The sequence below is a fragment of the Capra hircus genome, chromosome 26 (genome assembly GCF_001704415.2).
Source record: "Capra hircus breed San Clemente chromosome 26, ASM170441v1, whole genome shotgun sequence".
Lineage (NCBI taxonomy): Eukaryota > Metazoa > Chordata > Mammalia > Artiodactyla > Bovidae > Capra > Capra hircus.
Genome location: NC_030833.1, coordinates 32,934,208 through 32,961,437, shown reverse-complemented (window position 1 = coordinate 32,961,437; position 27,230 = coordinate 32,934,208). Strand labels below are relative to the sequence as shown.

The window sequence follows — 27,230 nt, the reverse complement described above, 5'->3', positions numbered from 1 at the left end:
TCTCCCGGAGTTCACTCAGACTCATGTCCATTGAGTCCGTGATGCCATCCAGCCATCTCATCCTCTGTCGTCCCCTTCTCCTGCCCTCAATCCCTCCCAGCATCAGAGTCTTTTCCAATGAGTCAACTCTTCGCATGAGGTGGCCAAAGTATACCTTCTTTAGAAAGGTAAAAGTTTGTTTACTAGACTTAAAAAAGCCAGTCCCTTTCTATTAGTAAACTGTAAACTTGATTCACACCTTTCCTTTTGGCTCCTGAAGTTTTATCCCTGTGAGTTACCTAACCTCCTCAGAAATTATACTTGCAGGAGAAAATGAATCTATAGTCATCCCTTATCTGCAGAGGGGAGACTGATTCCAGGACTCCTCTGGATACTGAAATTAACAGATGCTAGGGACTTCCTTGGTGGTCCAGGGGCTAAGACTCAGCTCCCAATGCAGGAGGCTAGGGTTGGATCCCTGGTCAGGGAACAGGATCCCACATGCATGCAGCTGAGTCTGCATGCTGCAGTGAAGAGCAACTAAGACCCAGCACAGCCAAAATAAACATTTCAAAATTAACAGATGCTAAAGTGCCTAATACAAGGTGGCATAGTACAGATGGCTCTCTCCCCGTGGGTTTCCCATCCATGGATGGGGAGGACTGACTGCAGTTGTCTACATAATTGGGGAGGGGCATTACTCACACTTGCCTTTTCTCTGAGGCGTCTGAGAAGATCACTGGAATATGAGAAAGCCCATAATGCTGTCCTCTTCTAGTAGGAACAAGTGACACCCTCCATCTAGAAAATTCTTAAGTGCTCTGTGCTACCCATCAGGTGAGACATGTTATATACATAATCTTCAATCCTGATAACCTCTGAAAGGGCTAGTGTCGTTTACAGAAGAGCAAACACGCTGAAAACAGAAATGGGCCAGAAGGTACACTACTGAGTACTGGGACCCAGTATGAATGTTGCCCTTATTCTAAAATTTGAGCATCTTGCTTTCCAAGTTAGCTGTTTATCTGATGTGCCCAGTAATCCTAGGAAGACTTTTAGTACTTTAAGTCTAAAGTAGCCTGATGGGATGTTAGTTTCCTTAGCTTGTTCTGAATCTTAGAACAAAAGTTGGTAATTTTGTGCTCAACCCATGCCTGACACATAGCAAGTACTCAAAAGTATGTAGCACGTAAAAAAACACAAAAAAAGATAGGTGATTAGGCATTGTCTACAAAGACTCTGCACTAGATGTCATGTCAGTTTAGATTCTTTACCCTACTTGAGACAACAGAAACTAAAATTCTTTTCATAAAAATGTTTTCTTTGTCATAGCAAAAGCACACATTTGCAACACTCAAAGAATAGGCTATAATCTACTGTCATACAGGTTGTTTGCTGGTGCCTCCAAAAGAAATTACTCCAGAGAAGAAAACCCACTGAAAGGTTCACAAGAAAAATGTTCCACCTACAGGAACGATTTTTCTAAAGGTGGCTGCTGACCAACCCCTGGTGTCTGAATAAAGACAACAGCCTCCTGATGTCACTCACACATGTACTCTTGGAAAACAGCTTCCCCTCTGCGTGGGGAAAGTGGCTTCTTAGGTCTGCAGGAACTCAGGCTGCACTCGGGCCACCTTCCGGAATTCTTTGGTGTGGGTCTTCGGGCACTGCATCTCACACCAGCTGATGGGGACCATCTGGACACCTGCAAAGGGAAAGGTGGTGTAGGAGCTGGGACCCCAGATACTTGCTCGAGATATTTCTCTTTTCAGCTGGGTGTGAACTGATGTCACCAGCTGCCTAGTGAACCTCTCACCTCATACAGAAAAAAGCCTTGTTTATTCCACTGATTTAAGAAGTAAGTGGCTCCTTTCCTTAGATTATATAAGGAGAATCATTCTAATCCCAGTAGTCAGTATCTACACTCACATTGCTTCTAAGATAATTAAAATACGAGGGAAAACAGTGGACTAATCCAAACCTTAGCTCTCAGGAAAAGGTAAGCACATGGTAGCATGGACAAACTCACCTGATTCGCTGTGGGCCACCACCACTCCCAGCTCATTTTCGGCAGTGGTTAGCAGGTAGTTGGATTGCGCATCACCTAGGGAGATCTAGTCACATCACGTTGGTAAAGGAAAACAAAGACTTACAAGTCTTCCCTCTCATAGCTACTTGAGTGGTTTCTCTACTTCCATTTCTTCCTTTGACAAAGGACCACAAGTCTTCAGGGAATAAAGGATACCACTTTGGCCAAGACGATGTCCCCTGGGCGGAAACTCTTATAAATTTCAACCTGTAAAGAAAGAAGTGTTAAGTAAAAACTCCGATCAGGTCTATAATGAAACTATTAACCCCACTGGGTAGAGCTCGTTTACTTCTAACCCCAGAGGGTAGAACCCCAATGGCAGATCTACCATTACTCAAGTAGATCAACAACTTCCATTGATTCTGCGGCATCATCACAAAAATGAAAGATCTGAACTCAGTAACCTGATCAGGAATCTGACTTAGACAAAAGGTACTATGGTTGCCCTGAAAGGGTCCAGAATAAGTCTGAGAGAACAGCCATGAATAAATACCTGGCTTCAAAGACAAAGCGTAAACTAGTTCCTCTCTGGTCAACAGAAGAAAAATCACACAAAGAGGAAAGGAATAGTGAGGTGAATTCCTCACCTTCCAGTAGAGAACACCTTAAAATTCCTTGGACTCCACATTCCCACAGACTTTTGAAATTCACTGGAATAATCTCAAAGGACTGAGATTCCTAAAGCCATGAAGAAAAAAAAGAACCAACCAACAACCTTGTCTTTTTCAGTAGCTCGGACGTCTTCTTTGCTATAAAGAAAAGAAGTAACAGAAAGATTAATTATCTGTGAGAAAGAATTATCCGGCAGACTCCTAGCAGAGAAAGAGCTATAAGAGCAAAGAGAACAAGGCCTGATCGGGACCCTGCTGCCACCCAGAGGAGCAGGTGGAGAAATATTTCCGGTCCTAACCCCGAGGAGGAAATCACAGTTCCCATTCTTGGATCAAACAGAACAGGAGTATCAATACCTCCCACTAGAGGAAAGTGGATCCGATTTGGCAGAGGATAAGGAGCTCTGCTGCCTTAGGAGAGCTTGAATGGCAGCATCACAGAACCACACAGAATCCTGAGGGTGGAAAGAGCCTCAGATGTTAAATTATCTAGCTCACAAGAACTGTCTGTCCCTTCTCAAAGAACCCATAGTGGGGAAGAAATACCACTTTACCCACTACCCTTTTTATTGTCTTATAATGCTTGGGTTAATCAATATTAAACACAAGAAAAAAAGGTACTTCCTAAAATGCCTTCTACTTTGGTATGAATCATACCCACAATGCACCTCCAGCTTATTCAATTCTTTTTTGTTCTTTTTAAAGTCCTATCTCATTAATATCTTCTTTCTGTTTTAACTCACATACTATAATATTTTCTTTAGATACTACCTGGGGAGAATCAAAGCACAAAGAGGTGAGACAGGGCAGGAGTAGACTGTTAATTGTTCTTAAAAATTCCAGTCTCCCATCCTATCCTAATCTCATTCCAGGCGCTGAGGCGAATATGAAGACAAAAATACTCCTTACCGGATGGTTCCTCGAAAAGAGTTCTTAAGTGGCGTGGACCCCACATATAGGATGTGTACTTTGGCAAAGCGTGAATTGATGCTGGAGACCTGTGGAACAGAGGAAAGGGCAACATTATAGAGTATTAGCAGTTGTCAGCTGAAGGAGGCAGGAATCAACTAGGAAAGACTAGGATTTTAGTCCAAGCATCCCTACTAAGCATTGAATTTCAGGTAAGTTAACTCGTATTTATCCCTGCATAAGTGATGTTCATAAAGTGGAGTAAGAGCCACTCTGGCCACCTAAAATAGGGTTACCGAGGGAATCAAATGAAATAATATGACAGAGATTTTTAAAAATGTGCAAGTCTAACATAAATACACAAGGGAAGCATAGCAACTCTAACTAGACCTTTAGCAGATCTCACCAAGAGGCCTGTAGTGTGAATGGAACTTAAGTCTCCATTTCAGCTGCTGGGTAATATTTGGATCACTGTGCCTGTCCAGTTATTTTCAAAATAATGCAAAGATTTTCTCTTTTTTTCCTTTTTTAAATTTGGCCACGCTGTGTGGCTTGCAGGATCTTAGTTCCCTGACCAGGGACTGAACATACACCTTTGGCACTGAAAGTGCAGAGTCCTAACCACTGGACTGCCAAGGAATTCCCCACATAGATTTTCTGTTGGAGAAATTATTTATAGAGGAAAACTAAGAGCTACAAGTTAACTGGCAGAGGGTGGGGATGGGCAGGGAATACGGATGTCTTATAGTTACTAATTGGTACAGCACTAATTTGCACTTGCCCTCAAAGACTTTATAAAAATCTTTCATTTCTCTGCAGAAAAAGTTTCGCTTTAGATGTTCAAAAATACACCTCCTTATGACCTTCTGGTACTCCTGTTTCCCAGACAGAAATAAAAAATTACATACTGAGGAAACCAGCTCTGTGAAAGGACTACATAAGCCTGAACTTGACCACACTGATCATTATTCTAGAAATCTCTAGACCCAGCACAGTCCAGTAAAACTTTCTGTGATGATAGAAAAATTCTGTTGACCAACATGGCAACCACCATTCACCTGTGGCTACTGACTACTTGAAATGGAGCTAGCAGAACTGAGGAAATAAATGTTAAATTTGTTTAATTTTATTGAAATTTAAATGACCTTATGTGACTATTGGTTACCATATTGGACAGTGCAGTTCTATAATGATCATGATTTCAACACTGGATGGTATCCTAAGCAAGGAGGTTAGGACCAACTTACCTTGCAGGTTACAATAGCTCCTACATCTGGCAGTAATTGGGACTCTGTTTCTCTCATCACAGATATGACAGGAAGCTGCAGAGAGAAAAATAAAACATGAATATTCTGGCTAAGCCTTGGATAAAGGTATTTGTGGCTTGACAGTAAAATGGGATACCTTGGGCCACAGTAGACGTCACATGGGCAGGTGGACGACAGATTCATTTGTAGCCCAGAGCAGAAAGCCTTAGAAATTTCAGGATACAGGAGGGCCAAGGGGCCACAGAAAGAAAGGTGCAAGAAGATATAATCTTACCACTTCAGATGAGTTCTGAGTTTTTTTGTGATTTTCTTAAGAGTTTTTCCACATACAACTACATTGCCTGTAATCATGGATAATTTGACTCTTTCCTCCAAAGTTATATCTTTCTTTTGGTTTGTCATTTTATTGGACAGGCTAGAATTTTCAAATAAATGTTATATAACAGTGGCCATACTTGTTTACTTCTATTTAACACTTGTAGAGTTTCCTCTTTGAGCATGGTACTGGCTATTGGTGTAGGAAAGATATTTTTGAGCCTGATCTTTTCTTAACCTTTCCCTTGTTCAATATGCTTCAGCTCTCCTGGTCTTTTTTCAGTTTCACCAACTCACGAAATTTTTTCCCATCTCAGGATCTCTTTTCAACCTGCTCTTTCTGCTCACTCACTCAACTCTTATTTATCCTTTAGATTCAGACTAAATATCACTTCTGACTAGGCTGGATTTACCTATTACATGTTCTCATGGTACTCTGTAATATTGTTTCAGAGCAGCCATCATATGTGTAAGTATACCTTCATTTGAGCATTTATTTGCTTACAGTTTGTATCTGTACCCCTTGATAGCAGAGACCACATATATTTGGCTCATTATCACATCCCACAGCTATAAAATGAACAAACTTTCAAATCCTAGGGAAATTCCCAAAATTGATCAAATACAAAAGTCTCTCATTTTATAGGTAAGAACCTATAAAGGGAGTGTAAGTTTCTTACCTAAGGCAGAATTAAGGTTTAGTCAATACTGAATCCTCTTTCTACTATGCTCCCAGTCTCTAGGGCGTTCCTGGTGGCTCAGCTGATAAAGAATAATCTGCCTGCAATGTCAGAGACCTGGGTTCAATCCCTGGGTTGGAAAGATCCCCTGGAGAAGGGAATGGCTACCCACTCCAGTATTCTGGCCTGGAGAATTCCATGGACTGTATAGAGATTTGGGCTTCCCTCATAGCCCAGTCAGTAAAGAATCTGCCTGTAATGCAGGAGACCTGGGTTCAATTCCTGCGTTGGGAAGATCCCCTGGAGAAGGAAATGGCAATCCACTCCAGTATTCTTGTCTGGAAAATCCCATGGACAGAGGAGCCTGGTGGGCTACAGTCCATGAGGTCTCAAGTGTCGGACACGACTTAGCGACTAAACCCATGCCCCCCACCACCTCCAGTCTTTAAGCTGCTCCTCCAAGAACTGCTTATCTGATCCCAAGCTAATCATGGATCAGCCTCTGGAACCAGGGAGAATAATATTATTCATACATTCAATAAACATCTACTGAGCATTTAGCTTGCACTATGTGCATAGTAGTGGAAGGGTCTAATGGGGAACTTATAACTGAGTGTTAAATTGCATGCTGAACTAAGTGCTTAGAAAGGGAGTAACAGCTCTTGGGACCTCCCTGGTGGTCCCATGGTTAAGACTCTGACCTTTCACTGCAGGGGGGATGGGTTCCTTCCAAGATCCTGCATGCTGCCAGGCAAAACAAACAGGCAAACTGACCCCAACAGTTCTTTGTGAGTGTTAAAACAAACAAAAAACAAAACTCCCTTTTTTGACTAGTGGTGTCTATAGGGCTTCTCTGAGAAAGTGATACTAGTGAGGTTATCTAAAGGGTGGTGGTGGTTTAGTCGCTCAGTCGTGTCCGACTCTTGCGACCCCATGAACTGTAACCCGCCAGGTTCCTCTGTCCATGGGATTTTCCAGGCAAGAATACTGAAATGTGTTGCCATTCCCTTCTCCTGGGTCTTCCCGACCCAGGGATCAAGCCCGCGTCTCCTGCAATGGTGGTGGATTCTCTTCCGCTGAGTAGGTAGGATTTAATCGGGCTAAGGAAGAGAGGAGCGTGTTCCAGACGGCGTGTGTACAAAGACTCTGTGGTCCACTGGCGATATTGAAAAAGACAGTAGGACTTCTGCAAAGACTGAGGCGCGGGTAGCGGAGCGAAATGAAGCAGGAGAAGCAGGCGACATTCGGCCAGGATTCAGCTCACAGCACGGCTGAGCTCGCCTCCGTTCTTTCCCCAGCTTGCTTCCCGGAGGGTCAGCAACACAGCCAAGCCAGACAACACAACTAATTTGTGATGGCTAAGTGTCCAGCAGCGGGGATCCCAGCTGTCAGAAACTTAGAGACTAACTCCTTCTCCTGAACCAGGCACTAAAGACGCGCTCGTAGGACCCTGCCTAAAGACAGTGAAGTCAAAGGCAGCGTGAGACAGAAGAGAAGGGAAGCTGCCCCATTTACCGCGCCGTTCTCGCTGGTCTTTGTCAAGCAGCCAGCAAGCGACGAAAAGATGTAGCCGTGCCGGGTGTAGGTGCCGCTGCCCGGGCTGCCCTCCTCCAAGTTACACAGACGTTCGCCTGCGGAAAAAACGCTGCATCAGCCACGGGTCCGCTGAAGCTGTTGGTCGTCTGGCCTTCTTGCCCCTGTCCCTGCCCACGATTTGCTCTAGATACCGCCGACTTACCGGGGATGCAGTACCTCACGGGTGGCGCCATGACTGCCACTGTTCCAAATCCCGAGGAAAATGGGGCCGACCTCTCATTGGCCAATATCCAGGTGCAGTTACGCAGTAAGAAACGCGCTAATTGGTGTGCTCTATCTGTAATCTCCGGAAGCGCTTCCAGAAGACGTAAACTCCATTTCCCAGGTTGCATCGGGACGAATTCGGGGGCGGGGCTTCGGAACTCTTGCGCTTGCGCCTGTGGACAAGGATGGGCGGGCGGTGGGTCCGGGTCTGCAGGCTGGACCTGTGGGCGGTGGGCCATGGTTGGTTGGATTGAGCAGGGCCGGTGGACGCCGAGCTGGAGGGGGTGGCAGTGAGCGGCGGCGGAGGCTGCGGGGTTCGACTTGGCTGATTGAGGAATCGGCCGGCGGCAGGTAAGAGCGAAGCTGCGGCCTTTTCTGCCCAGTCCTGTCGCTTTTTATAGGGTCGGGCCCTGTTCCCGGGCCTTGTGAGCCCGAGTTCCTGCTCTGCACGGCCGTGCCCTCGAACCGGACGGAACACACCCTCCGGGCAGCCCTGAGGCGTGGAGCTGGAAGGTCAGCCCAGCCAACTCGCCCATTTCACAGATTTGGAAATTCATCCCCAGGGATAGGATTAGAATTGTACAGTGTCTCTAAGATAGTTCAAGATAGAGACCGAACGGGTACTCAAGTTATTTTTTACTTTCAGTCTATCATTCTTTGACCATGCCAGCCTTGTTGAGAAATAAAACGTTTCCTCAGTTTCTGTAACTGCAGTCTCCAATCTTGCGGAAGCGTGCTAGTCTGGAAGGAAAGTCTGCATGAATTAGTGTTGCTTTTACTGATGATTGACACTTGCTGCTTCAGACAGTAAACACCCTGAAAACAGCATCTTTGTTCAAATGAGTTATGTCGACTTTGTTTCCTCTGCCCTTTGGTGTCTTTGGAATCTATGTGTGTCCTCCCACCCCTAATAGCCCCCATGTCCAGTTTCCCCTTGGGAAAGAGTTGGTGACTGAGAGCCTTGGGGAGAGGAGAGTGCTGTGACCTACACTCCCGTCTGAACTGGTGGCACGTGTCACTATGTTGGTAGGACTGAGGGATCAGAATGTTCAAGGCTTGTGTTGGGGGTGATGCTGCTGCTGCTGCTAAGTTGGTTCAGTCGTGTCTGACTCTGTGCGACCCCATAGACGGCAGCCTAGCAGGCTCCCCCGTCCCTGGGATTCTCCAGGCAAGAACACTGGAGTGGGTTGCCACTTCCTTCTCCCATGCAGGAAAGTGAAAAGTGAAAGTAAAGTCGCTCAGTCTGTCTGACTTTTAGCTACCCCATGGACTGCAGCCTACCAGGCTCCTCCGCCCATGGGATTTTCCAGGCAAGAGTACTGGAGTGGGTTGCCATTGCCTTCTCTGTTTGGAGTGATAGGGAAACTCTTATTTCCTGCCCTGTTCACTTCCATCACCACCCTTCACCCCCAACACACAGTTTTTTGAGTTCTGCTTTATCTCTGTTTCCTGAGATGAAAACTTATGTTCACTTGTGGTCCCATGGACTACGTATTTCTTCCCTGGCATTCCCATATCCCCCTAAACCTCATTAGGTAAAATAAGGGAAGGGGGCCTTGGTCTCAGACTTCTTTTACATAATCTTGTCTTAAGCTCTGTACCCACAAGCTTTCAGCTTACATGTTTGTGTTGATTACTGGTTGGATAGTTTTCTAGAATGATTTCTAACTCTGAAGTGCAATGATTCCACCAGTGGTTTTCATTTCTCTCTCTATTGATCATGAAGAATGTAGCAGTTTACACTTATTTTGTGTTATCACTTTGGCAGGAGTGTCCTTGCTGTTATTTGTAGGACAGATGGACATCTGACCAGCCTTTCCACTTTGGCATCCCTCCAGTTCGTTCATTCAACAAGTATTTATTGAGTACATCCATGATCCAGGTATTGTGCTAAGCACTTTATAAACATTTCATTTGTATCTTACCAACTGTATATGTAGTCATAAAGTGGGTAGAGCAGAAAGGTGCCTTAGTATTTAATCCTACTCTCTTATTAATGGGAACACAAGAAAACTGAGTCCCAACAGAATTTGGTGCTTTGCCCAAGGTCACAGATCTACTTCAGGGCAGAACTGAATCCTAAGTAGTCAAGTTATGGGGCAGGTAAGAGTTGGTAAGTCTGGCCTTTGAGGCATTTCCTGTAGAGTTCAGTAATTCCAGAAGTAGCCGAGACAATCTAAAAAGTTGAGAATCAGAAAATGAAGGTTTTTTTTCCTTTTAAACAGGAGAGATGGCATATAATTTTTGTTTATTACAGATGAGGCACACATCTTATTTGCATGCTGTTGCTGTTAGGACAGGGGAGCCTGGTGGACTGCCGTCTATGGGGTCGCACAGAGTCGGACATGACTGAAGCGACTTAACAGCAGCAGCTGTTAGGACAGGGGAGCCTGGTGGACTGCCGTCTATGGGGTCGCACAGAGTCGGACATGACTGAGCGACTTAGCAGCAGCAGCAGCAGCTGTTAAAAATATTTTGGTAAATAGAAACTCTCCATTAGCTGTAGTAAGGGAGTGAACGATGGTGTGGATAACCTAAGTCACTTGGATTTGTTTTGGGGTAGAATGTTTCGTTCCGCTGTTACATTAGATTGTAGCTGTACACTATTTGAAAATTCATGCTTCAAGCGAAATCATTATTCCACACAATAGGAGTCCAAGTCGAAGGAGGTAGGAAGTTTGAGCTTTTCCTTTTCCTCTTTTCTGCACTGTCCCTTTGTTCTCTTAGCCGCTCGGAGATGATGGAAATGGCCAACTTACTTTATCCTGCTACAGAAGTAGGGCCCTCCTGAATTGTCTGTCTTCTCCTTGCTGGTTTTATCTGCTGGCTTTGTTTTTGCCTTAAGTCTTCAGAGGGCTTATGGAAGGAGGTAATTGAGTTTTCTTTGCAAGGCCTCTTGTGGGGATATCAGGGTAGTAAGGAGAGTACCTTGCTCCAGTTACTGAAATGACACCATCCCTACAGTGGAGCAGCTTCCTCCAGTTTCTGCTGGGCTTTGAGCTGCCTGTTAAATAAGTCAGTGGAGTTGCAGAGGACAAAGTAGCCATAGGGGAAAATCAGATAATTTCCTCTCTGATAAGACCTTTTGTCTGCAGAATTGATGAGAATATCATCAAAATAATCCGTATGGTCTGTTCTGGGCATTGCCTGGGTAGCTGACCTCCCGTGGCTGTTAGCTGAGGTAAAAATCACATGGAGGAGGTTAAAGCACTTTCAGAGGAGCCATGCACAGCACTAAAGAGCTGGACAGGCTGGTTGGGACACCTGGGGCCAGGGCAGCAGCTGCAGAGAAAGCTCTCAAGTGTCCAGCTAGCACAGAGCAAGGGAAACTCATTACGCAGAGGGCGGGTCCTGTGGTCTTCTTCCGCCGTTCTCCATACCGCCATGTCTCCTGCCTGGTGGTGGTCTGCTCAGGACCTGAGTTGTTTTGTTCATGCTTGGAGTGGGACTGGGACTAGAATTGGAGACAGAGCATCTTATGTCATGCAAGGGGGAGGTGAGCTGTCCCCACAGGAGACAGGGATTCTCATGCCCCCAAGGCTGGTAATGGCAGTAGAACGGATAAGTGTCTTTTGCCTGGATAGCACCAGGGAAGATCTAAGTGCAGGATTCGCATGGTGTGAACTCACTCCCTCACTACTGTTCCTGGTGAAGACAGTTGTTAGGAGGTAGGGGCTTCCCTCGTGGCTCAGACAGTAAAGAATCCGCTTGCAATGCAGGAGACCTGGGTTCAATCCCTGGATTGGGAAGATCCCTTGGAGGAGAGCATGGTGACCACTCCAGTATTCTTGCCTGGAGAATCCCCACGGACAGAGGAGCTTGGCGGGTTACCGTCCATGGGGTCGCAAAGAGTCAGACACAGCTGAGCAGCTAAGCACAGCTCAGGGCAGGCAGGAGACCCCGGACACCTCTGCTACAGTGGCCAGGCCCACAGGGCCACGTGGATAGCTTTGTGCACATTGGTTGGGCTCTTCCAATGGTCTGTCCACATAGACAGTTCCAGAGACCCTGCGTGAGCTTGGAGCTGCCTCCCTGTTTCCCAGCTGGTGACTGGCCCAGCAGGCCTCAGCCTTAGGTCTCTGCCTCCAAGCCGCCCACTGGTGGGGCAGGGAGGGACAGGATCCAGGCTGGCCCCTCACGGTGTTGTGCTTTCCTAGGAGCCATGCGGGGCCAGTGGAGCCTGCTGCTGGGCCCTGCCCGCCTCTGCCTGCGCCTGCTTCTGCTCCTGGGCTACAGGCGCCGCTGCCCACCTCTGCTCCGCGGCCTGGTGCAGCGCTGGCGCTACGGCAAGGTCTGCCTGCGCTCCCTGCTCTACAACTCCTTCGGGGGCAGTGACACCGCCGTGGACGCTGCCTTTGAGCCCATCTACTGGCTGGTGGACAACGTGATCCGCTGGTGTGGGGTGGTGAGTGATGCCCAGGGGCAAGAAAAGGGTTGTTTGGGGAGCGCATGTGTCTGGCGAACCTACCCTGGGTCAGGACCCACACTGGCCTCCTACCCTTGGGAAGCTCCTGAGTCTGCTCTGGGCATTGCCGAGCTCTCTCACGGCATCTTCCTGACCTCCCCGGTGTTGGCAGGTGTTCGTGGTGCTGGTGATTGTGCTGACCAGCTCCATCGTGGCCATTGCCTACCTGTGTGTCCTGCCCCTCATCCTCCAAACCTACTCCGTGCCCCGGCTCTGCTGGCATTTCTTCTATAGTCACTGGAATCTGATTCTCATCGTCTTCCATTACTACCAGGCTATCACCACCCCACCTGGATACCCACCCCAGGTGGGTACCCCCCTCCAGGGGCTTGGGGGTGGAAGAGAACTGCAGGCCCCAGGAGCCAATCCCAGGAATGGGGAGGGAGAGCGCCTTGGTGTTTTTGAGGTGCGAAACCGGTGCTGCTGCAGTCGTCACGTTGCTTTTCTCCCTCTGCACAGGGCAGGAATGATATGACAACCGTCTCCATCTGTAAGAAGTGCATTAACCCCAAGCCAGCCCGAACGCACCACTGCAGCATCTGCAATAGGTAGGTCTCCGGGAACCCCAGCCCTGGCCCTTTTGCTGTAGCCCCAGGGCAAAACCTAGACCTGGCATTTGCCTGGACATTCACGGGGTACCCTGTCATGTGCCAGGCCATGTGTCCTGAGGACACGGGCCCTGGGATGGTCCTGCGAGTTATGCGTTATCACCGCTTGGGGAAAGTGAGGTTCAGAGAGAGGGGTCAGGGTAGGCAAGAGACCCGAGTTACCTTGTCCAGTGTCGTGTAGCCAGTGAAGCACGGTTTGAAGCGAGACCTGGCTGTCCTCAAAGTCTGTGCCCTTTCCACCTCAGCAGGATGCTGGTCCTTGTAGGAAAGGATTGGCACTGACATCTCAAGAACCCTGGCCACCGTAACAGAGCCTGTGTCCCTTCCTCACAGGTGTGTGCTGAAGATGGATCATCACTGCCGTATCCTTTTGCTATCTCCTCTGCCTGAAATCTCCTCCTTTAGCTCCAGAGCACTGCACAGGTTTAAGGGCCACAGACCCAAGGCTTCTAGCTTCACCCTGCAGAGAACGCTGGGCTCAGGAGAAGTTAGTAGAAGAGCAAGTTGTGGGGACCAACCATCTCCTGGGAATAACAGGAGGCTTATGTGCTGTCTGGGACGGATCTTCTGGGAGCAAGGCCTCTCTCCCTAACAGCTCTTTCTTTCATAGACTTTCGTGCTAACATCTATCAGATGGAAAGAGAGGTCTTGTTCAGTGGGTTGTCCAGTGGGGGTCCAGATAGAACCATCGGTCCCTTTCTGCTGTCCCACACAGATGTCTGGTAAACCCGTTTGTCTGAATATTAGCAGACTCATTTTACTGAAGGATTCCAGCTTTCATGATCTCCTGGTGGGACTCGTGAGGGCTTTGAAAAGCTTTAACCCTTTCACCTCAACTTCAGGGAAGTCCCATATTTTCCTGCCTTTGGTGATGGAATCCTTGGGCTTGGATGATATTGTGAGGAACCACAGATAAACCAGAGAAACCAGGACATCCCCTGAAGTTGTGTGTTTGATCTTGTCCTTAATCCTTTCCCCACCAGCCTGGCTAAACAACTGTGTGGGCCACTATAACCATCGGTACTTCTTCTCTTTCTGCTTTTTCATGACTCTGGGCTGTGTCTACTGCAGCTACGGAAGCTGGGACCTTTTCCGGGAGGCTTATGCTGCCATCGAGGTGAGCCCATAGTTAGGAAAAAGGGCAGCTCAGTAGAGAGCACTCCGGGGTGTGGAATTTGTCCCTAAGAAGGGGCTGGTAGCACCCCCCCTCTCCTAGAGGCTTGAGAGTGTAACCAGCACTGTTTTCCATCCCCTTAGAAAATGAAACAGCTCGACAAGAACAAACTACAGGCGGTTGCCAACCAGGTGGGCTCTCCCCACCCCACTGCCTCCTCCTGCTCAGGCCAGGGGTATAGAGTTGCTGAGGCAACTGGGGCCCACCTGTTAGTCGAGTTGTAGAGACTGGGCTGAGGCCAGTCGAGACTGGATCAGGGGTGTTCTGGGGGCTGCCTGCCACAAGTAGGCCAAGTGGCCTGGGGACCAGCTGGGAGTCCCTGGTATGTGAGTTTTTGGCTCTCTATCCCATTTCATCTTCTTTGGGCTGAGCAAGTGCTCTGCCTTGGTGATGGCCTGAGCAGTGAGGAGTCCATGTCAGTCTGTGTGATGGGGTTCCAGGGGACAGAGGCCGGGCCGGGCCAGTCTGGCAATCCTTTGCTCCTGGTCTGTCTGCATCTGCATCAGGATCCCCGGGCCTTTTAGGACTCCTTGCTCTGAGCAGACTGTTGGCTTGAGCTTGTGCCTCTGCTGCCGTTTTGGTCCCTAGTGGGGCTCCCTGTTCTCTCCCTCCGTTCTATTCTGGGTGTGATCTGGTCCCCTCTAGGGGATTACAGCCACACAGTTCCAACTGGGAAGTGGAGTGGCTTCCCCTGGAGCCCCGTTTGTGTTGTCACAGCTAAAGGCCCAGGGTTGGTCCCTCCTGTGCTTTACCATCCTGTCCAGACCCGCTCTGCCCAGTGTATGTCCACACGACGATGCCACCGGCTTGGTCCACCCATCTGGCTGCTGCCCTGACTCCTCTGTGGCTTAACCCCCTCTCTTCTCCCCCTGGGCCTGGATCACTTCCCTGCCTGCAGGTGCTGGGTTCTGGTGGAGACCAGCAGAGTCAATGAGCCAGACTGTGCTGTTTTCTTTTTCTAGACTTACCATCAGACCCCACCACCCACCTTCTCCTTCCGAGAAAGAGTGACTCATAAGAGTCTTGTCTACCTCTGGTTCCTGTGCAGGTATCTTAACTCTCATTTTTGACAGGTTAAGCGGGGAGGGGCAGCTTCAGAAAGCCTTTTACAGAGCCCACACAGGCAGGAACCCCTCCCTGTATGAACTGTTGCTGTTCTTAGTCTCACTTAGGTTGGCCAAGAGTAGAGCTTAATTTTCCCCAGCATTCTGGGGGAGGGAACACAAAGGACTTGGCACTGAGGGTTTGGTATGTGCCAAGGGAAGTTCAACTCCTCCTTATAAGAGCAGATGCATTTTGTAGAGGAGGAAAATTGCAGATGTGAGGGGGTGAGGTGATCTGTTCCATGATACGCAAGTAGACACGGTAGAGCTGGAATCTGATGTGCCATTTTACTTTGATCCTTGGTGCTTACTCCCCTTTCTTGTCTCCCAAGCATGGGTATTTTAGGAAATATATAACATTTTCATTAGTAATAGACTTACTTCCCCATTCTTCTTGCCTCATGATTTATTCTTGGCCCATATAGATGCTTTTTCATGGATGCTGTTTTTATCAGTAGATGCAGTGAAGTAAAAGTTCATTTAGGACCCCTCAGCTGGGAGAGAAGGCAGAAGTCCCTCACCAGTCACTGTTGCTCAGTGCAATTTCAGACCTACTCATGGCCTCTAACCCTCTCCGTGCTGCCCCCCAATCTTTGCCCTTCTCTTCTCAGTTCTGTGGCACTGGCCCTGGGTGCCCTGACTGCATGGCACGCCGTGCTCATCAGTCGAGGTGAGACGAGCATCGAAAGGCACATCAACAGGAAGGAGCGTCAGCGGCTGCAGGCCAAGGGCAGAGTGAGTAGGGCTGGGGCTGGGGTGCTGGGCGCGTAGGAAAACCAAACCTGCTGCTGTGACGAGCTGGTTTTTCCCCCATGGTCAGGGCCAACTAGGGCAGGCCTGAAGCCCAGAACTTGCCTAGCCAATTTAGGCTCAAAATTGGTGTAAAGAAAAGGGTTCCTAGAAACGTTTTTCTTTGCTCTAGGTTTTTAGGAATCATTACAACTATGGCTGCTTGGACAACTGGAAGGTATTCCTGGGTGTGGACACAGGAAGGTAAAGTAAATGTAGCTCAGCGCTGTCCGTTGCACTTTCTGTGTTGGGAACAACATACTACACCTGTGTTGCCTAAGACATGAGCCACTAGTCACATATGGCTTCTGAGTGCTCGAAACGTGGCTCATGTATTAGTGGATTGAATTTTAATTTCATTTTCACCAATTTCATTAGGCACATGTGGCTAATGGCTACTATACTGGTACAGCAGCAGATGACTACAGTAGAATCCTGAAAGCTGTTCTCAGGAAGGGACCTCTAGCTAGGGTCTGTTGGCCACTGGTGACCTCCCATTTGTATGGCAGTGTTGGATTTCAAGCAGACGACTTGTGGGAGTGAAGTTGTGACAGAGGTCCTAAGACAATAAATGAAGCTAGCTCCCTCAGCCCAAGCGACAGATAAATCATTTTCTAGATTGCAACTGCTGAGGCAGTAATAAGTAGGTGACCATTAAGTGCCTGCCCTCTTCCCTTTTCTATCCTTATCATTGCTGCCTGTCACTATGCTCGCAGTGCCCATTATAGCTCAAAACCTCTAAAGGCCTTCAAGGCACGAGAGGGTGTATTTCTTGGACTAAATTGGAACTTATGTTACTTTTGTGATGAATGCCAAGGTAGCTTCAGACTGCCTTGAGCTATCTTTGCTGTGGCATGAGGATCAGGGAGGAAGACTGGGAACGCTTGGGTCTCAGGAGTATTTGTCTTCTCTTACAGGCACTGGCTTACTCGGGTGTTGTTACCTTCCAGTCACTTGCCCCACGGGAACGGAATAAGCTGGGATCCCCCGCCCTGGGTGACTGCTCACTCAGCCTCTGTGATGGCAGTGTGAGCGTGTAAGCTGGAGTGTGTCAGCCACAACTTGAGTACCACCCTGCTTCCTGCGTTGCCTCAAGGGCCTCCAAGGATAGCTTCTTGGGATCCTTGAGCCAAAAGAGCCAGTGGGCCTGCCCCCAAGGTACCATGCAGGGACAACTCAAGGACTGATCTCCTGGCTGCTGCAGAAGCAAGGCACGATGTGGAGAAATCCTAGGACTGATGTCCCTTTACTCAGGCAAACAGAAGTTCCAGCCCCAGACTGGAGATCAGGCAGCTAGCAACCTTGCCAGGTTGACCCCGACCTCCTCCAGGTTACAGCACTGGGGTTGGCCACCACCTCTTCCACTTGCCGTCAACAGCTGAATGGTAGAGATGAGATTCTGGCTTCTCAACAGGGCAAAGATACCAGGCCTGCTGCTGAGGTCACTGCCACTTCTCATGTGCTGCTGAAGGGAGCAAAAATAAAGGTATTTGATTTTGTAAGGACTGTAGCTTTTCACTCTTTGCCTTTCCTGTGGGATGGGGAAAGGGAAATTGGGGTCAGGGCCTAGTGAGCAGATGTTCTGGTCCTGCCACCCGTGCCTCACTTGGAGGGGTTGGATGTCCTCAACAATTCCTATCGTTTCTCTTCTAGGTCAAGCAGTGATGCTTCTGAGGCATAAGTGGAAGAGGGAAATAACTGACAGCCCCGTTACCAAAAAAATCTTTATTCTCCAGCAGGTACACACACACCACCCTCCCTGGTCCTCAGGGCCACACACATCTGCATTCACCCTCAGCAGCATAGCTCCTTTTTTCTGACATATAAATGGAAGAGCCTCAAGACCAAGGATCATTCTTCAAACACAAGTAGTCTCACACGCAGTTACTTCCCAAATCCATTAGAAATCAGGATTCCTGTATTTCTTGTATAGCCATGCGGCAGAGGCCTGGCATTTGTGTTGTGTCTGTGGGAAAGGCAGTCACGGGCCAGCGGTCTCCCTGCCTGGGCAAGGCGGCTCGATGGTTAGTAACTTCAGGTTAGGCCGTCAGCCAGTGTAGGCCAGGGATGGGGGCTCAGCTGCCAGGGCTCCCCAGCAGAAACCTGGAGGCAAAAAGAATGTTGACAGCACTGGCGGTGAGGCTCACTTCAGTCCTGTCTCTCCCCGTGACCTAGAAACTCACCATTCTCCCCTGGCTGACACTGCTTCCTTGCGCACCAGCCTCTTCTTGTCATCCAGGGGTTTGGCTAAGGCCCGGATCACCTGTGGTTTGTATGGTAGCAGCTGTGGAGTTAGAGGACTTCATCTTAGCCTTGTTCAACCAAGGTAACCAAAAAAGTTGCTCTGACTCTACATCTAATAGTCTTCCTATTCTTGTACTGACTCCAGACAGTCAGTACAGCCTCCTGTGTGGCGGGCTGGCCATTCTATTTTCAGGGACTCAGGAAATCCTTGCCTATCTGTACTATATAGTGCATATCTCAGTAGCACAGCCAGGTGGCCAGTCCTGCCTGCTTAAGGCAGAAAGGTGCCCTTGGCTCTTCTAGGAAGTTTCCGGGCCAGAGAGGGACACCTGTGGTACTCACCACGGGGGTGGGCAGGCGAGTGAGAGCGTGCATGCACTGCAGTGCAGCGATCCGGACTGCCTGGAACACAACCATAAGGAGGTGAGGGGAAGCCCACGAAGGGGAGACGTACAGGCCGAAGAGTCGTCAGGGCTCAACGCACCATGGAAGGGCTGGCACTGAGGGTCAGGAACTTGGTGACGAGGGTGTCGACGTGGAGACTCATGACCTGGGGCGCTTCCAGTAGAAGAGGCTGAAGGCAGCTGAGGGTTGAGAGCTGCACCACAGAGTCAGGGCAGGACAGGGCCTCCAGCAGCAGGGAGAGCAGCTAAGGGGTCACAGGAAAGGGTGGAGTGACCACATCTTTGATAAGCCTGCTTCTCCTCCCCTTTCCAGACCCAGCATGGGGAGGACAATGGCTTTGTCCCTGTTTAGAGGCTGTGACGGCAAGGCTTACCGTGGGCAGCTCTGGCAAGAGCACAGGCTTTGGTAGCCTGTTAAGTACATGAGACAGACCCTTCAGGTAGTTTGGCTTCACATCTGCAAAAAATGGAAAAGCTTAGGGGAAAACTGGGCTCAGAGAGAGCTTGGGATTTCAATTCCAATCTATGGTGAAGCTGGGACATCAGCCTACAGAGATTTTTATTTTTATTTAAAAAAAAAAAAAGCCCCTCAGGCTCAGAATAGGCAAGGTATACCCATCAAAGGAAAAGAGTGGGTCAAGAATCTAGATGTTCTGCCCTCCGACAGAGGCCTACTATGCTCTAAAGAAGCACTCAGGTCCTAAATTCTGACTGTGGCCTGAACAAAGGAGAGGTCTATATATTTGAGGGCCTTCCTCTAACCTCTCCTCACCTTGCGGGGCAGCATGGAAGCCCCGGACCAAAGCGGGCACGTTATCCGTGAAGAACCGCTGGCGGAACATGATCCGCACTTCAGCATGGCCAGCACGAGTTAGCACGTCAGTGCAGTCGGACATGAGCAGAGAGAAGCCATCAGCTGCTGCCGGGCCTAGTTCTGGATCACTCAGGAGGCCCATGAGCTGGAGGAAAGAGAGCTTTTGAGGTACATCAGTGGGGAAGGATCTTAAATACTATGAAGAGGACAGCAGTCATTTTGGGGAGGAAGGGGATCAAGAGCGAAGTTGCTGTTTAGATTCTAGGTTCTGCTTGTTCAGCAAAGACTTACCTGCTCTGTAAGGCAGGAACTGAGAGGATGGTATCTAAGCACTAAGGCCTTTGTGACCTGTCACCAGAGAGAAAGAAAAGTCAGGGCAAGATGCCCAAACCCTGAGAAGCATGCAGGGTTCAATGGAGAGATTTAACCAGATTAACTGCTCTAACAAACTGCATTCCGACTCCTTACCCAGAGAAGCAGTGTGAAGGCCTGACTACGACAGGGCCCAGAGCTCAGCCCAGCTTCCACTTTGTCCACAGCCAGCTGCAGAAATTCATCCAGCTCTTGCCCTAAAAAGGAGGTAGGAAATGCTGACGCACGTGTGTCTGTTTTGACAACAAAGGCTGTAAATCCTTTAAATGCAGAAGCCATTAGAAAAGAACCATGTCATTTTAGCTGTGGACTTGGCCCACTTAGCTCTAGGACACCATCATGAGCCTGGGATTCTCATAATGTTGGGGTGCTGGCATAGAAAAGTCTACTTCTAATAAAAAGTCTTTTTTTCGAAAAGAGCTGTCCACTTCTAATAAAGAATTAGCCCTGATAGCCCCCTGCAGGGAACAGGAGGGACGGAACCAGACAGAGCACTCTGGTTGAAACCCTCATCATCTTCCATTCTATAAAGCTTTGCCCAGCTCTGGTCTTGACTCCTGTCCCAAGGGCTGTCCCATGGAAAGCCTGATTATATTAGCAAACTCCTTTTAAAAAGAGAATGAGTGACTACTAAACTTCAAGACTGCATCAGAAGTTGATTCTCCCTCCAGTACCTGCAGGGTGCTTGTTTAGGAGTCCTGCGAAGCACTTGGCGGCTGCAGTAGAGGAGAAGGGGCAGCTTTGGCAGCAGCTCAGCTCTAAAAGCTCCCGCATGAGTCGGTTCAGCTGTGGGATTTCCACCTGTGGAAAACCTGGTCGTGTCATGGACCCAGAGAACACTTGAACTCCGAGCGACAACCAGGAGAGAGTGGCAGCAGGGGCCAGGGTGAAGGAGAAGTGAATTCTCCAGTGGGAAAAACAGAAAATCAGCTTAGCTGCAACAAATTTCAGCCCGGCTCCAGCTCCCCTGGTCAGGATTAAACTGGGGTATTCCCCAAAGGTTGTGGTCACTTACGTTTCGAGGCAGGGAGCAGACAAAGGCCATAAGCAGTGCGACCAGTCGTCTCTGCCCTGAGGAGCCATCCTGTAAGGAAGAAGAGTCCTATCAAGCCTGTCCCACCAGCAGGAGACTTGTGACCCTGATGACACCCATCCCAGATTTGCCAGAAAGATATGAAGGGCAGATGTCCCAAGACTGTTCCCCATCTGGGTCTGATCCATCGGACCCTCACCTGGAATGGCTGGAATCTGCCAGAGAAGCTGTTTTCAGGCAGGAAGGAGATGTTGCCGTCCAAGAAGAGGGGCACGATGTGGGCGACACTCTGGGCAGCTAAGCTAGGGGGTACACCTAGTGTCACCAAGGAGCCAGGGTTCTACAGCAGCCCTGGGGTTCCCAGGACTCACTGAGTCCAGGGACCAGAGCATGCTCACTCACACCTTCAACAAATACTAACTCAGCACATACTATATGCCAGGAACCATTCCTGTCCTAGGCCTTGGTGCTACAGCAGTGACCCAGCCAGATCAAATCCCTGTTCCCTTGGAGCTTATAATCTAGCAAGAGGACTCGGTATATGTCAAAAATGCTTCATAGGTGACTCCTATGCACAGCTATCTGTAGCTAAGAACCATCAGTCCATGGCTCCCCAGAACCTCATCCACAGTCCATGGTGCTAAAAGAGCCCTTCTTTCTTTGCCAATAAGACTTACAAAACAAATAACCGGCTTCACATTTACATCTGGGTGAGAGGACAGCTCAGAAGGAAATCATCTGCTACTTCTTCCCAAGAATGCTAGCCTCCTCGGGATCAAGTCGCATGCATGATTAGACTCACTCAGGGCTCAAGTGGGTGGTAGCAGTGGCAATGACCGACGCCATAGTGGCCAAGACCTCATCCTCCAACAGGACTCTTTTCAGAACTGAGTGCTCCTTCTCTGCCAAATCAGAACACACACAAGCACAGGCCATGACTGTGGCTCACACGGTTAGGTCCTGTCCCCCTCGTGACTCTGGCCTTGGCTCTCGTTACAGCAGGAGCAGTTTGTAACCTGTCCTCTAGCAGTGCTGTAGCCCTGGGAACCAGCAAGGCACCAGAAGCAGGAATGTCTGATGCGGGCCACAGGGGGTTCCCGAGGATTGCCTCTGACTAGACAACAGTGGGAAACAAGGCTAGCTAATAGGAATATTCTTAACATCAGAACTGTTAGTCTTTTCAAAAACTTAAAGGTAATGTGGATTTATCTTTGCGGCTCCTTTTACATAGCAGCTACCATACACACATACGTTACTGTTGCTAAACATTATGAATTAACTTATTTAATCTTATTTACCAACTACCCTGTGATATATAGGTATTACCCTCCATCTCCTTTGCACAAGTGAGGAAACAGAGCTTAGAAAGGCTAGATATCTTCACCTAAGTTAGCAGGTGGTGGCTTCCCTGGTGGCTCAGACGGTAAAGACTCCACCTGCAATGTGGAAGACCTGGGTTCGATCCCTGGGTTAGGAAGATCCCCTGGGGAAGGGCATGGCAACCCACTCTAGGCAACCCATTCTTGCCTAGAGAATTCCCATGGACAGAGGAGCCTGACAGGCTACAGTCCGTGGGGTCGCAAAGAGTCGGAAACGATTGAGTGACTAAGCACGTAAGTGAGCAAGTGGTAGAGTTGACCATGAGACCCAACCAGGTCTGCTAAACTCCAGAGCCTAATTCTAACTAATCTAATTACACAGCAATTGAAGGGGAGGGGGGGAAAGTGTGCATCCTTTTGAGTGTTGCTAACACTAGTAGATTTTGGTTCTTTCCAGAGGTCAGCTTGGCACCTTTTGATTAAAGTGAAATCTCATTATGTGGACACAGAATTCAAAAGACACCTCTGCTGGTGCAAGATGCAATACCAGTGAAACCCTGCAGGTGGCAGTGCTGTTCACCACTAGTGCACAGGCTGCAGTGAAAGGAGGGAGGGGTGAGAAGGGGAAAGTTACCTGGTGTGGAAGCCTGCACAGCCAAGGCAAGCAGGCAGGGGACAGCTGTCTGATGGAAGTACCAGCAGCTCTCGGGGTCTTGCTGGCATTTTTCTGCCACCTGCTGGAGGCTCTGACAGACAGCAATAACTTCACTGGTTCCTGGACTCTCACTCCCTGTGTGGTGAGAAAGTTTTCTGTAAGGTTTTCTTAAAAGCACTCCCAGGCCTGTCAGATATGGGATATAGGAAGAATAATCAAAGATAAGTATCTTATTAATATAAAGAGCCAAGTCATTTTATCCGGGAGCAGAGAACCGCCCTGCCAGCTCTGCAACAGAAGCACTGATACACAGCGTGGGGGTGAGGGGAGCTACCCTCTTGTACAGTCAGAGATATGTGTCACTTATAATCCTCCTTGAAGCGGTTCTTCCATATCTGCAGTTCTGCATGTGCGGACTCAACCAACTGCGATCATGCTGTACTACAGTTTTTACCCTGTGAAAAGAAATCTGTGTGTGCTGTACAAACTTGCTTTAAGGGTCAAACACACATCCTCCTTTAGTTTTCATAACAACCCCCTCAGCAGTATCATTTCCCCCATTTTATAGAGGAGGATGTGAAAGCTCAATAAACTAGCAGTGGTTTTTCCAGGGTCACACACCCGGGCCGTGCTCTGAATCCAGCGTTCTTTCTATTGTGTATCAGGTGCTGGAGCATCCTCTGCTGACTGGATCACCCGCAGAGGACGGGGCAGTACAGAGTGGGGAGCTTGGGGAATTAGCGAGGGCCCATGGCGGGCATGCACAGGTTCCTAACAGCCACAGCTGCTGTCGCTTGTGAGGAGCAGTGCTCCTCACACTCCAGGGTGTGTACAACTCCCCGGGAGATCCTGCTAAAACGCAGATTCTGACCAGTGGGGCCTGAGATTGTGCATTTCTTTTTTTTTTTCAGCTGGAACGCTGTTTAAGTCTACATAATGCCTTGTCGCACAGAGAAGAGAATACCGGAATAGGTTAGACTTTCTTTCTATAGCAAGCTCAAATTGTGTCCGACAGTTTTATCTGCTACAGAGTGCTGCTTGCATGAGTCTGCTTTTCTAATAAGCTCCCAGATCATGCCCATGCTCCTGGTTGATGAACTCTATTTTGAGTAGCATAGCCTTACAGTGGTGCTTTTCAATGGATTCCACACTGAAATCATCGAGGCATTCTTAATAGTCGTTGCCCAAATCCCATCCCTTCTTAGAGACTGAATCAGTTGGACTGAATGAGGCCCAGGCTGGCAGCATTTTTTCAAGTTCCTATGTGACTCTTGCTAGAGCCATCACTGGAACCACTGTTTTAGACACATCAACTCCAAAGCTGACTGCAGCTCCCCCTCCAGCCCAGCTCCTCAGTGACTGTTTCCTGTAGTCACCTCTGTTCATCTGGCACAGATGCTGCAGCAGAAGAGGCAGCGTCTCCTTGACGATGCTGGGATGTGTGGATACAGCTGATAAAGCTTGCAGACAGCGTGGATGCCGGGAGCACCTGGTGGGCCCATCCCCTCTAGCCAAATCTGACTCCTCTGAAAAGCAACCCAGGAGATCAGGTTTCACTGTGTGATGGCAAGCATGAAGGAAGCCCCCCCACCCCCGCCCCACCAACTTCCCTGGGAAGGAGCAAGCCACAGAAGGTCAGAGACACGTACCTGAACACAGATCCTCAGCAAGCTTGGGCACTAGGTGGCTGCTGAAGGCCACGGGGTAGAGAGTGGCCAGGCTTCCTGATGCCTCCAGTGCTGCCACCCTGCTGGGGCACAGCGCAGGTGAGCATTAGATGAGCTGGCTCTGTGGCTCTCTTGCCTAGGCCTCCCATTCGGCAGATTCAGGAGCGTGGGCTTCTGAGACCACCTTTCTAAAAAAGCACGATTCGAGTACCTATACCACTAAGTTGGACAGGGCTTCTTAATGCCCCCCAAAAGAGAACATTCCCACAACAATCGCTCCAACCAGTTAGCAGCCAGAGCCAAGCACAGACTCCATGTCCTCTGGGAAAGCCAAGGGTCAGGAGCACGCCGGCCTGGAATAGCTGGCTCTATCTTGCTGTCTTATATTCTCACCAACTCTGGGAATCCTCCTCCAGGAAGCTCAGTCTGTACAGGTGACCCACTGCTAGCTCCAAATCCCCGGAAGACAGGAGATCTGTATTAGAAGGAGACATAAACCTCATCTTTCTTCCCCAGCAGCCACCACCATCCTTCACAAAGTCCTATTAGAAATCCCAAATCATACAGAATTGTTAGAACCACAGAATAAAGACTGCTCTTTATTTAAGACAGAAAACCATAGGAAAGGGACCAAAAGCTCCAATCTTTTCTCTTTCCCTTAAGTGTACCTGGCTGAGCACCCAACACTGTGAGTGTACGAATGCCAACAAGCTGAAGCTGGGTGTTGGGGTCTGCCAGGGCCATGAACATCAGTGAGCACAGCTGGTCCTTGAAGCCACTCAGAGGTCTTTCATCTAGGGAGAAACAGAGTCCAGGTTAGACGGAAACCTCATTCAGCACCGATACAAAGATAACTTGGGGCAGATTTTTTTTTTTTTTGGCTGTGCAACATGGAACATGGGATCTTAGTTCCCCAACCAGGCATCAAACCAATGCCCCCTGCAGAGGAAGCATGGAGTCCTAACCACTGGACCAGGGAACTGCTGGGACAAATTTAAAGAATTTAATCCATTGGATATCCAGGAAGTACACTAGGGAAAAAAATGAACAGGGCTCATTTCTTAAGTGTTCTCTTGTGCTACAACTTGAGAACAGGTCGGCTGTTCTAGGCTCCTTCTCTATAGCACTCCCGGCCTGCCCTCGTTTACAGGGCTGCAGCGCTCAGCACCCCCAGGACAGCACATCTAGAAGGCAGCCTCACCCTTGTCTTCATAGCTCCATTTCTGCTGCAGCTTCAGGAAACCCAGGATCATTTCAAGGATTGTCCTCCGCTGGCTGCTCTGTAACGTTTTAAGGGGTTATGGGGGTCAAAGACTACCTTTTAATGGATTTCAGTCTTGCTACTATGGAAGTGGGGAGAATTATCGTTGTACGTAAGAGTGTGAAGAAAAGAGTGAACAAGGGAACTAGCAACAGCTAATGGGAGCAAAACCCAAGATCTACTATACCTAGGCCCAAGCGCAACATTGCTTTCTCTATGAGAGAGCCATCCTAGCCCAAGGTCCCATCATTTCCTAAAAAGATTCTGCCTCCTTACCTGGCTGTGCTTGTGGAACTGTTCCAGCAGCAGAGGCAGCACGTTGCTGGTGATGTGGTCGCAGGCCCGGGCAGATGCACCTGCAGCCGCCTGCAGCAGTTTGGCGCTAGGCCACACCAGTTTCATGTCCGGTTCACACAGATGGTGCCTGCAGTCTAGAAAGGCAGCACATCACAGACCTGGGGAGCAGGCTGAATGCTGCCCGGTTCCCCTGCAGGTCATAGAAGATGGAGGCTCAGCCCCAGGACTAGCAGTTATCACTTAAATTTCTTTCAATTAAAAGCAGGGCTCCAGTATGCAAATCACTGAACTTGGGGGCACTGTGAAAGGTCACTGGCCTTAAGGAATTTCCCTCTGTTGTGTGCACTCCCCTTTCTAGCTGCCATGCCCCATTACCCTGTAGAATGTTGCTAAGGAAGGAGTCAAGGAGGTCCTCAGCATCGGCCCTCAGCACAGAGCGAGACAAACACGCAGTCAGGGAGTTGAGGGCCGCCAGGCCCTCGGCCTCTACCCGCTCACTTGCCGTCTGGAACACCTGTCAGGGAGGGATCCCATGGCTACTGAGGTGAGCCTGCACCAGGTGAGACCCTACCCACCTGCTGCCTATTTCCTTTTGGGGAGAGGGTGGTGAGAACCTTTAGGGCACAACAATGGAAATTAACCCCTCACGTGAATTTTATCTCAATTGATGTATTCTCACTAAGTCCTTAGTCCTACTAGGATATTGATATACATAGTTCTTTTTTTTCCTTTTCAATTCTGATTATGCTGCACAGCATGTGGGTGATGTTTCCCGAAGAGGGATTGAACCCATGCCCCCTGCACTGAGAGCATGGAGTCCTAATCACTGGATCGCCAGGGACGTCCCCACGTACTTTTTGAGAAACTGAATACCGACCTTGAGTGGTGGTTGCTGGGATCCCTTTCCCCAAGTCTCTTCCTCTCCCCCTCTACTCAGAGTGACCTATGCCCTTTACCAAGGAAGGACAGGAAGTGGGCACTATGGGAGACTGATCACATCATCAGGAAGCAGCTGGCCCTAACCATTTCATTCAACTAAAGTATGCCCCTTGGCTCTCCTGCTGAATAACCAGGCACAGCAACAGAGGGAAAAGGACAGGGTGTGTTATCTCCCCTCATGCCTGACCTGACAACTAGGAGTTAAGAGTAGTCAGTTTATCTAAGTGACACTCACCTCTCTGCGGATAGAAGCCCAGAGGCTGGGAAGGAAGTCCTTTAGTTCTTTCTGTCCGTACATGGCACAGCAAGCATTCTGCCAGGGAAAGCAAAGGTTAATGGCGGTCTACACTCTCAGGCTTCCTGGGACGTGCAGCCCCCTCAGCATAATGGCACCTGAAAGAGGCGGCTCTCAGCAGTAAAACCAGCAGGGTTTCA

The 27,230-nt window shown here is 49.0% G+C and overlaps 3 protein-coding genes across 11 annotated transcripts in view; 1 reads left to right on the top strand and 2 right to left on the bottom strand.

The window, feature by feature from the left end:
• EXOSC1 (exosome component 1) lies at positions 1,280–7,700 on the bottom strand. Of its 2 annotated transcripts, XM_005698286.3 has the most exons (8): positions 7,590–7,700; positions 7,367–7,482; positions 4,836–4,910; positions 3,589–3,677; positions 2,784–2,817; positions 2,225–2,275; positions 2,009–2,093; positions 1,280–1,684 (listed from the first exon to the last, which is right to left on the bottom strand). In XM_005698286.3, the coding sequence occupies exons 1-8, from the start codon at positions 7,618–7,620 to the stop codon at positions 1,578–1,580; spliced, it is 588 nt and encodes a 195-aa protein (XP_005698343.1). In that variant the 5' UTR covers positions 7,621–7,700; the 3' UTR covers positions 1,280–1,577. The 2 variants fall into 2 exon arrangements, with proteins under 2 accessions (XP_005698343.1, XP_017897189.1); XM_018041700.1 differs by lacking the exons at positions 4,836–4,910; positions 7,367–7,482; positions 7,590–7,700 and having other exon boundaries at positions 2,777–2,817; positions 3,589–3,634.
• Positions 7,788–17,296, top strand: ZDHHC16 (zinc finger DHHC-type containing 16). Of its 5 annotated transcripts, XM_005698287.3 has the most exons (12): positions 7,801–8,002; positions 9,420–9,533; positions 11,809–12,056; positions 12,229–12,423; positions 12,576–12,664; positions 13,058–13,086; positions 13,708–13,841; positions 13,982–14,029; positions 14,861–14,946; positions 15,613–15,736; positions 15,924–15,994; positions 16,708–17,296. In XM_005698287.3, the coding sequence occupies exons 3-12, from the start codon at positions 11,814–11,816 to the stop codon at positions 16,820–16,822; spliced, it is 1,134 nt and encodes a 377-aa protein (XP_005698344.1). In that variant the 5' UTR covers positions 7,801–8,002; positions 9,420–9,533; positions 11,809–11,813; the 3' UTR covers positions 16,823–17,296. The 5 variants fall into 5 exon arrangements, with proteins under 5 accessions (XP_005698345.1, XP_005698347.1, XP_005698344.1 ...); XM_005698288.3 differs by lacking the exon at positions 9,420–9,533 and having other exon boundaries at positions 7,788–8,002; XM_005698289.3 differs by lacking the exon at positions 13,982–14,029.
• Positions 17,501–27,230, bottom strand: part of MMS19 (MMS19 homolog, cytosolic iron-sulfur assembly component) — a 34,281-nt gene continuing 24,551 nt past the window's right edge. For 2 of the 4 annotated variants that reach the window (XM_018041300.1, XM_018041302.1), the window contains 21 exons: positions 27,031–27,108; positions 26,232–26,370; positions 25,836–25,990; positions 25,500–25,578; positions 24,967–25,092; positions 24,692–24,773; positions 24,281–24,381; positions 24,008–24,157; positions 22,611–22,766; positions 21,460–21,559; positions 20,857–20,959; positions 20,640–20,708; positions 20,299–20,425; positions 19,721–19,821; positions 19,544–19,600; positions 19,211–19,397; positions 18,813–18,895; positions 18,519–18,683; positions 18,377–18,436; positions 17,974–18,074; positions 17,501–17,893 (listed from right to left, as the gene is read on the bottom strand). In XM_018041300.1, coding sequence (XP_017896789.1) covers positions 17,866–17,893; positions 17,974–18,074; positions 18,377–18,436; positions 18,519–18,683; positions 18,813–18,895; positions 19,211–19,397; positions 19,544–19,600; positions 19,721–19,821; positions 20,299–20,425; positions 20,640–20,708; positions 20,857–20,959; positions 21,460–21,559; positions 22,611–22,766; positions 24,008–24,157; positions 24,281–24,381; positions 24,692–24,773; positions 24,967–25,092; positions 25,500–25,578; positions 25,836–25,990; positions 26,232–26,370; positions 27,031–27,108 — 2,247 coding nt within the window. In that variant the 3' untranslated portion in view covers positions 17,501–17,865. Of the gene's footprint in view, positions 17,894–17,973; positions 18,075–18,373; positions 18,437–18,518; positions 18,684–18,812; positions 18,896–19,210; positions 19,398–19,542; positions 19,601–19,720; positions 19,822–20,298; positions 20,426–20,639; positions 20,709–20,856; positions 20,960–21,459; positions 21,560–22,610; positions 22,767–24,007; positions 24,158–24,280; positions 24,382–24,691; positions 24,774–24,966; positions 25,093–25,499; positions 25,579–25,835; positions 25,991–26,231; positions 26,371–27,030; positions 27,109–27,230 lie in introns of those variants that run through there. The other 2 variants (XM_018041301.1, XR_001917310.1) reach the window with 2 other exon arrangements.

Bases quoted from the DNA above. Each gene is read 5' to 3' on its own strand.
- EXOSC1 (XM_005698286.3), bottom strand. From the start codon at position 7,620: ATGGCGCCACCCGTGAGGTACTGCATCCCCG. The intron at 7,483-7,589 runs GTAAGTCGGCGG...TTTTTTCCGCAG, and splicing joins CGTGAGGTACTGCATCCCCG to GCGAACGTCTGTGTAACTTG. The intron at 4,911-7,366 runs GTAAATGGGGCA...TTCTCTCTGCAG, and splicing joins AGACCAGCGAGAACGGCGCG to CTTCCTGTCATATCTGTGAT.
- ZDHHC16 (XM_005698288.3), top strand. From the start codon at position 11,814: ATGCGGGGCCAGTGGAGCCTGCTGCTGGGCCCTGCCCGCCTCTGCCTG. The intron at 12,665-13,057 runs GTAGGTCTCCGG...CCTTCCTCACAG, and splicing joins CACTGCAGCATCTGCAATAG to GTGTGTGCTGAAGATGGATC. The intron at 15,995-16,707 runs GTAAAGTAAATG...CTTCTCTTACAG, and splicing joins CTGGGTGTGGACACAGGAAG to GCACTGGCTTACTCGGGTGT.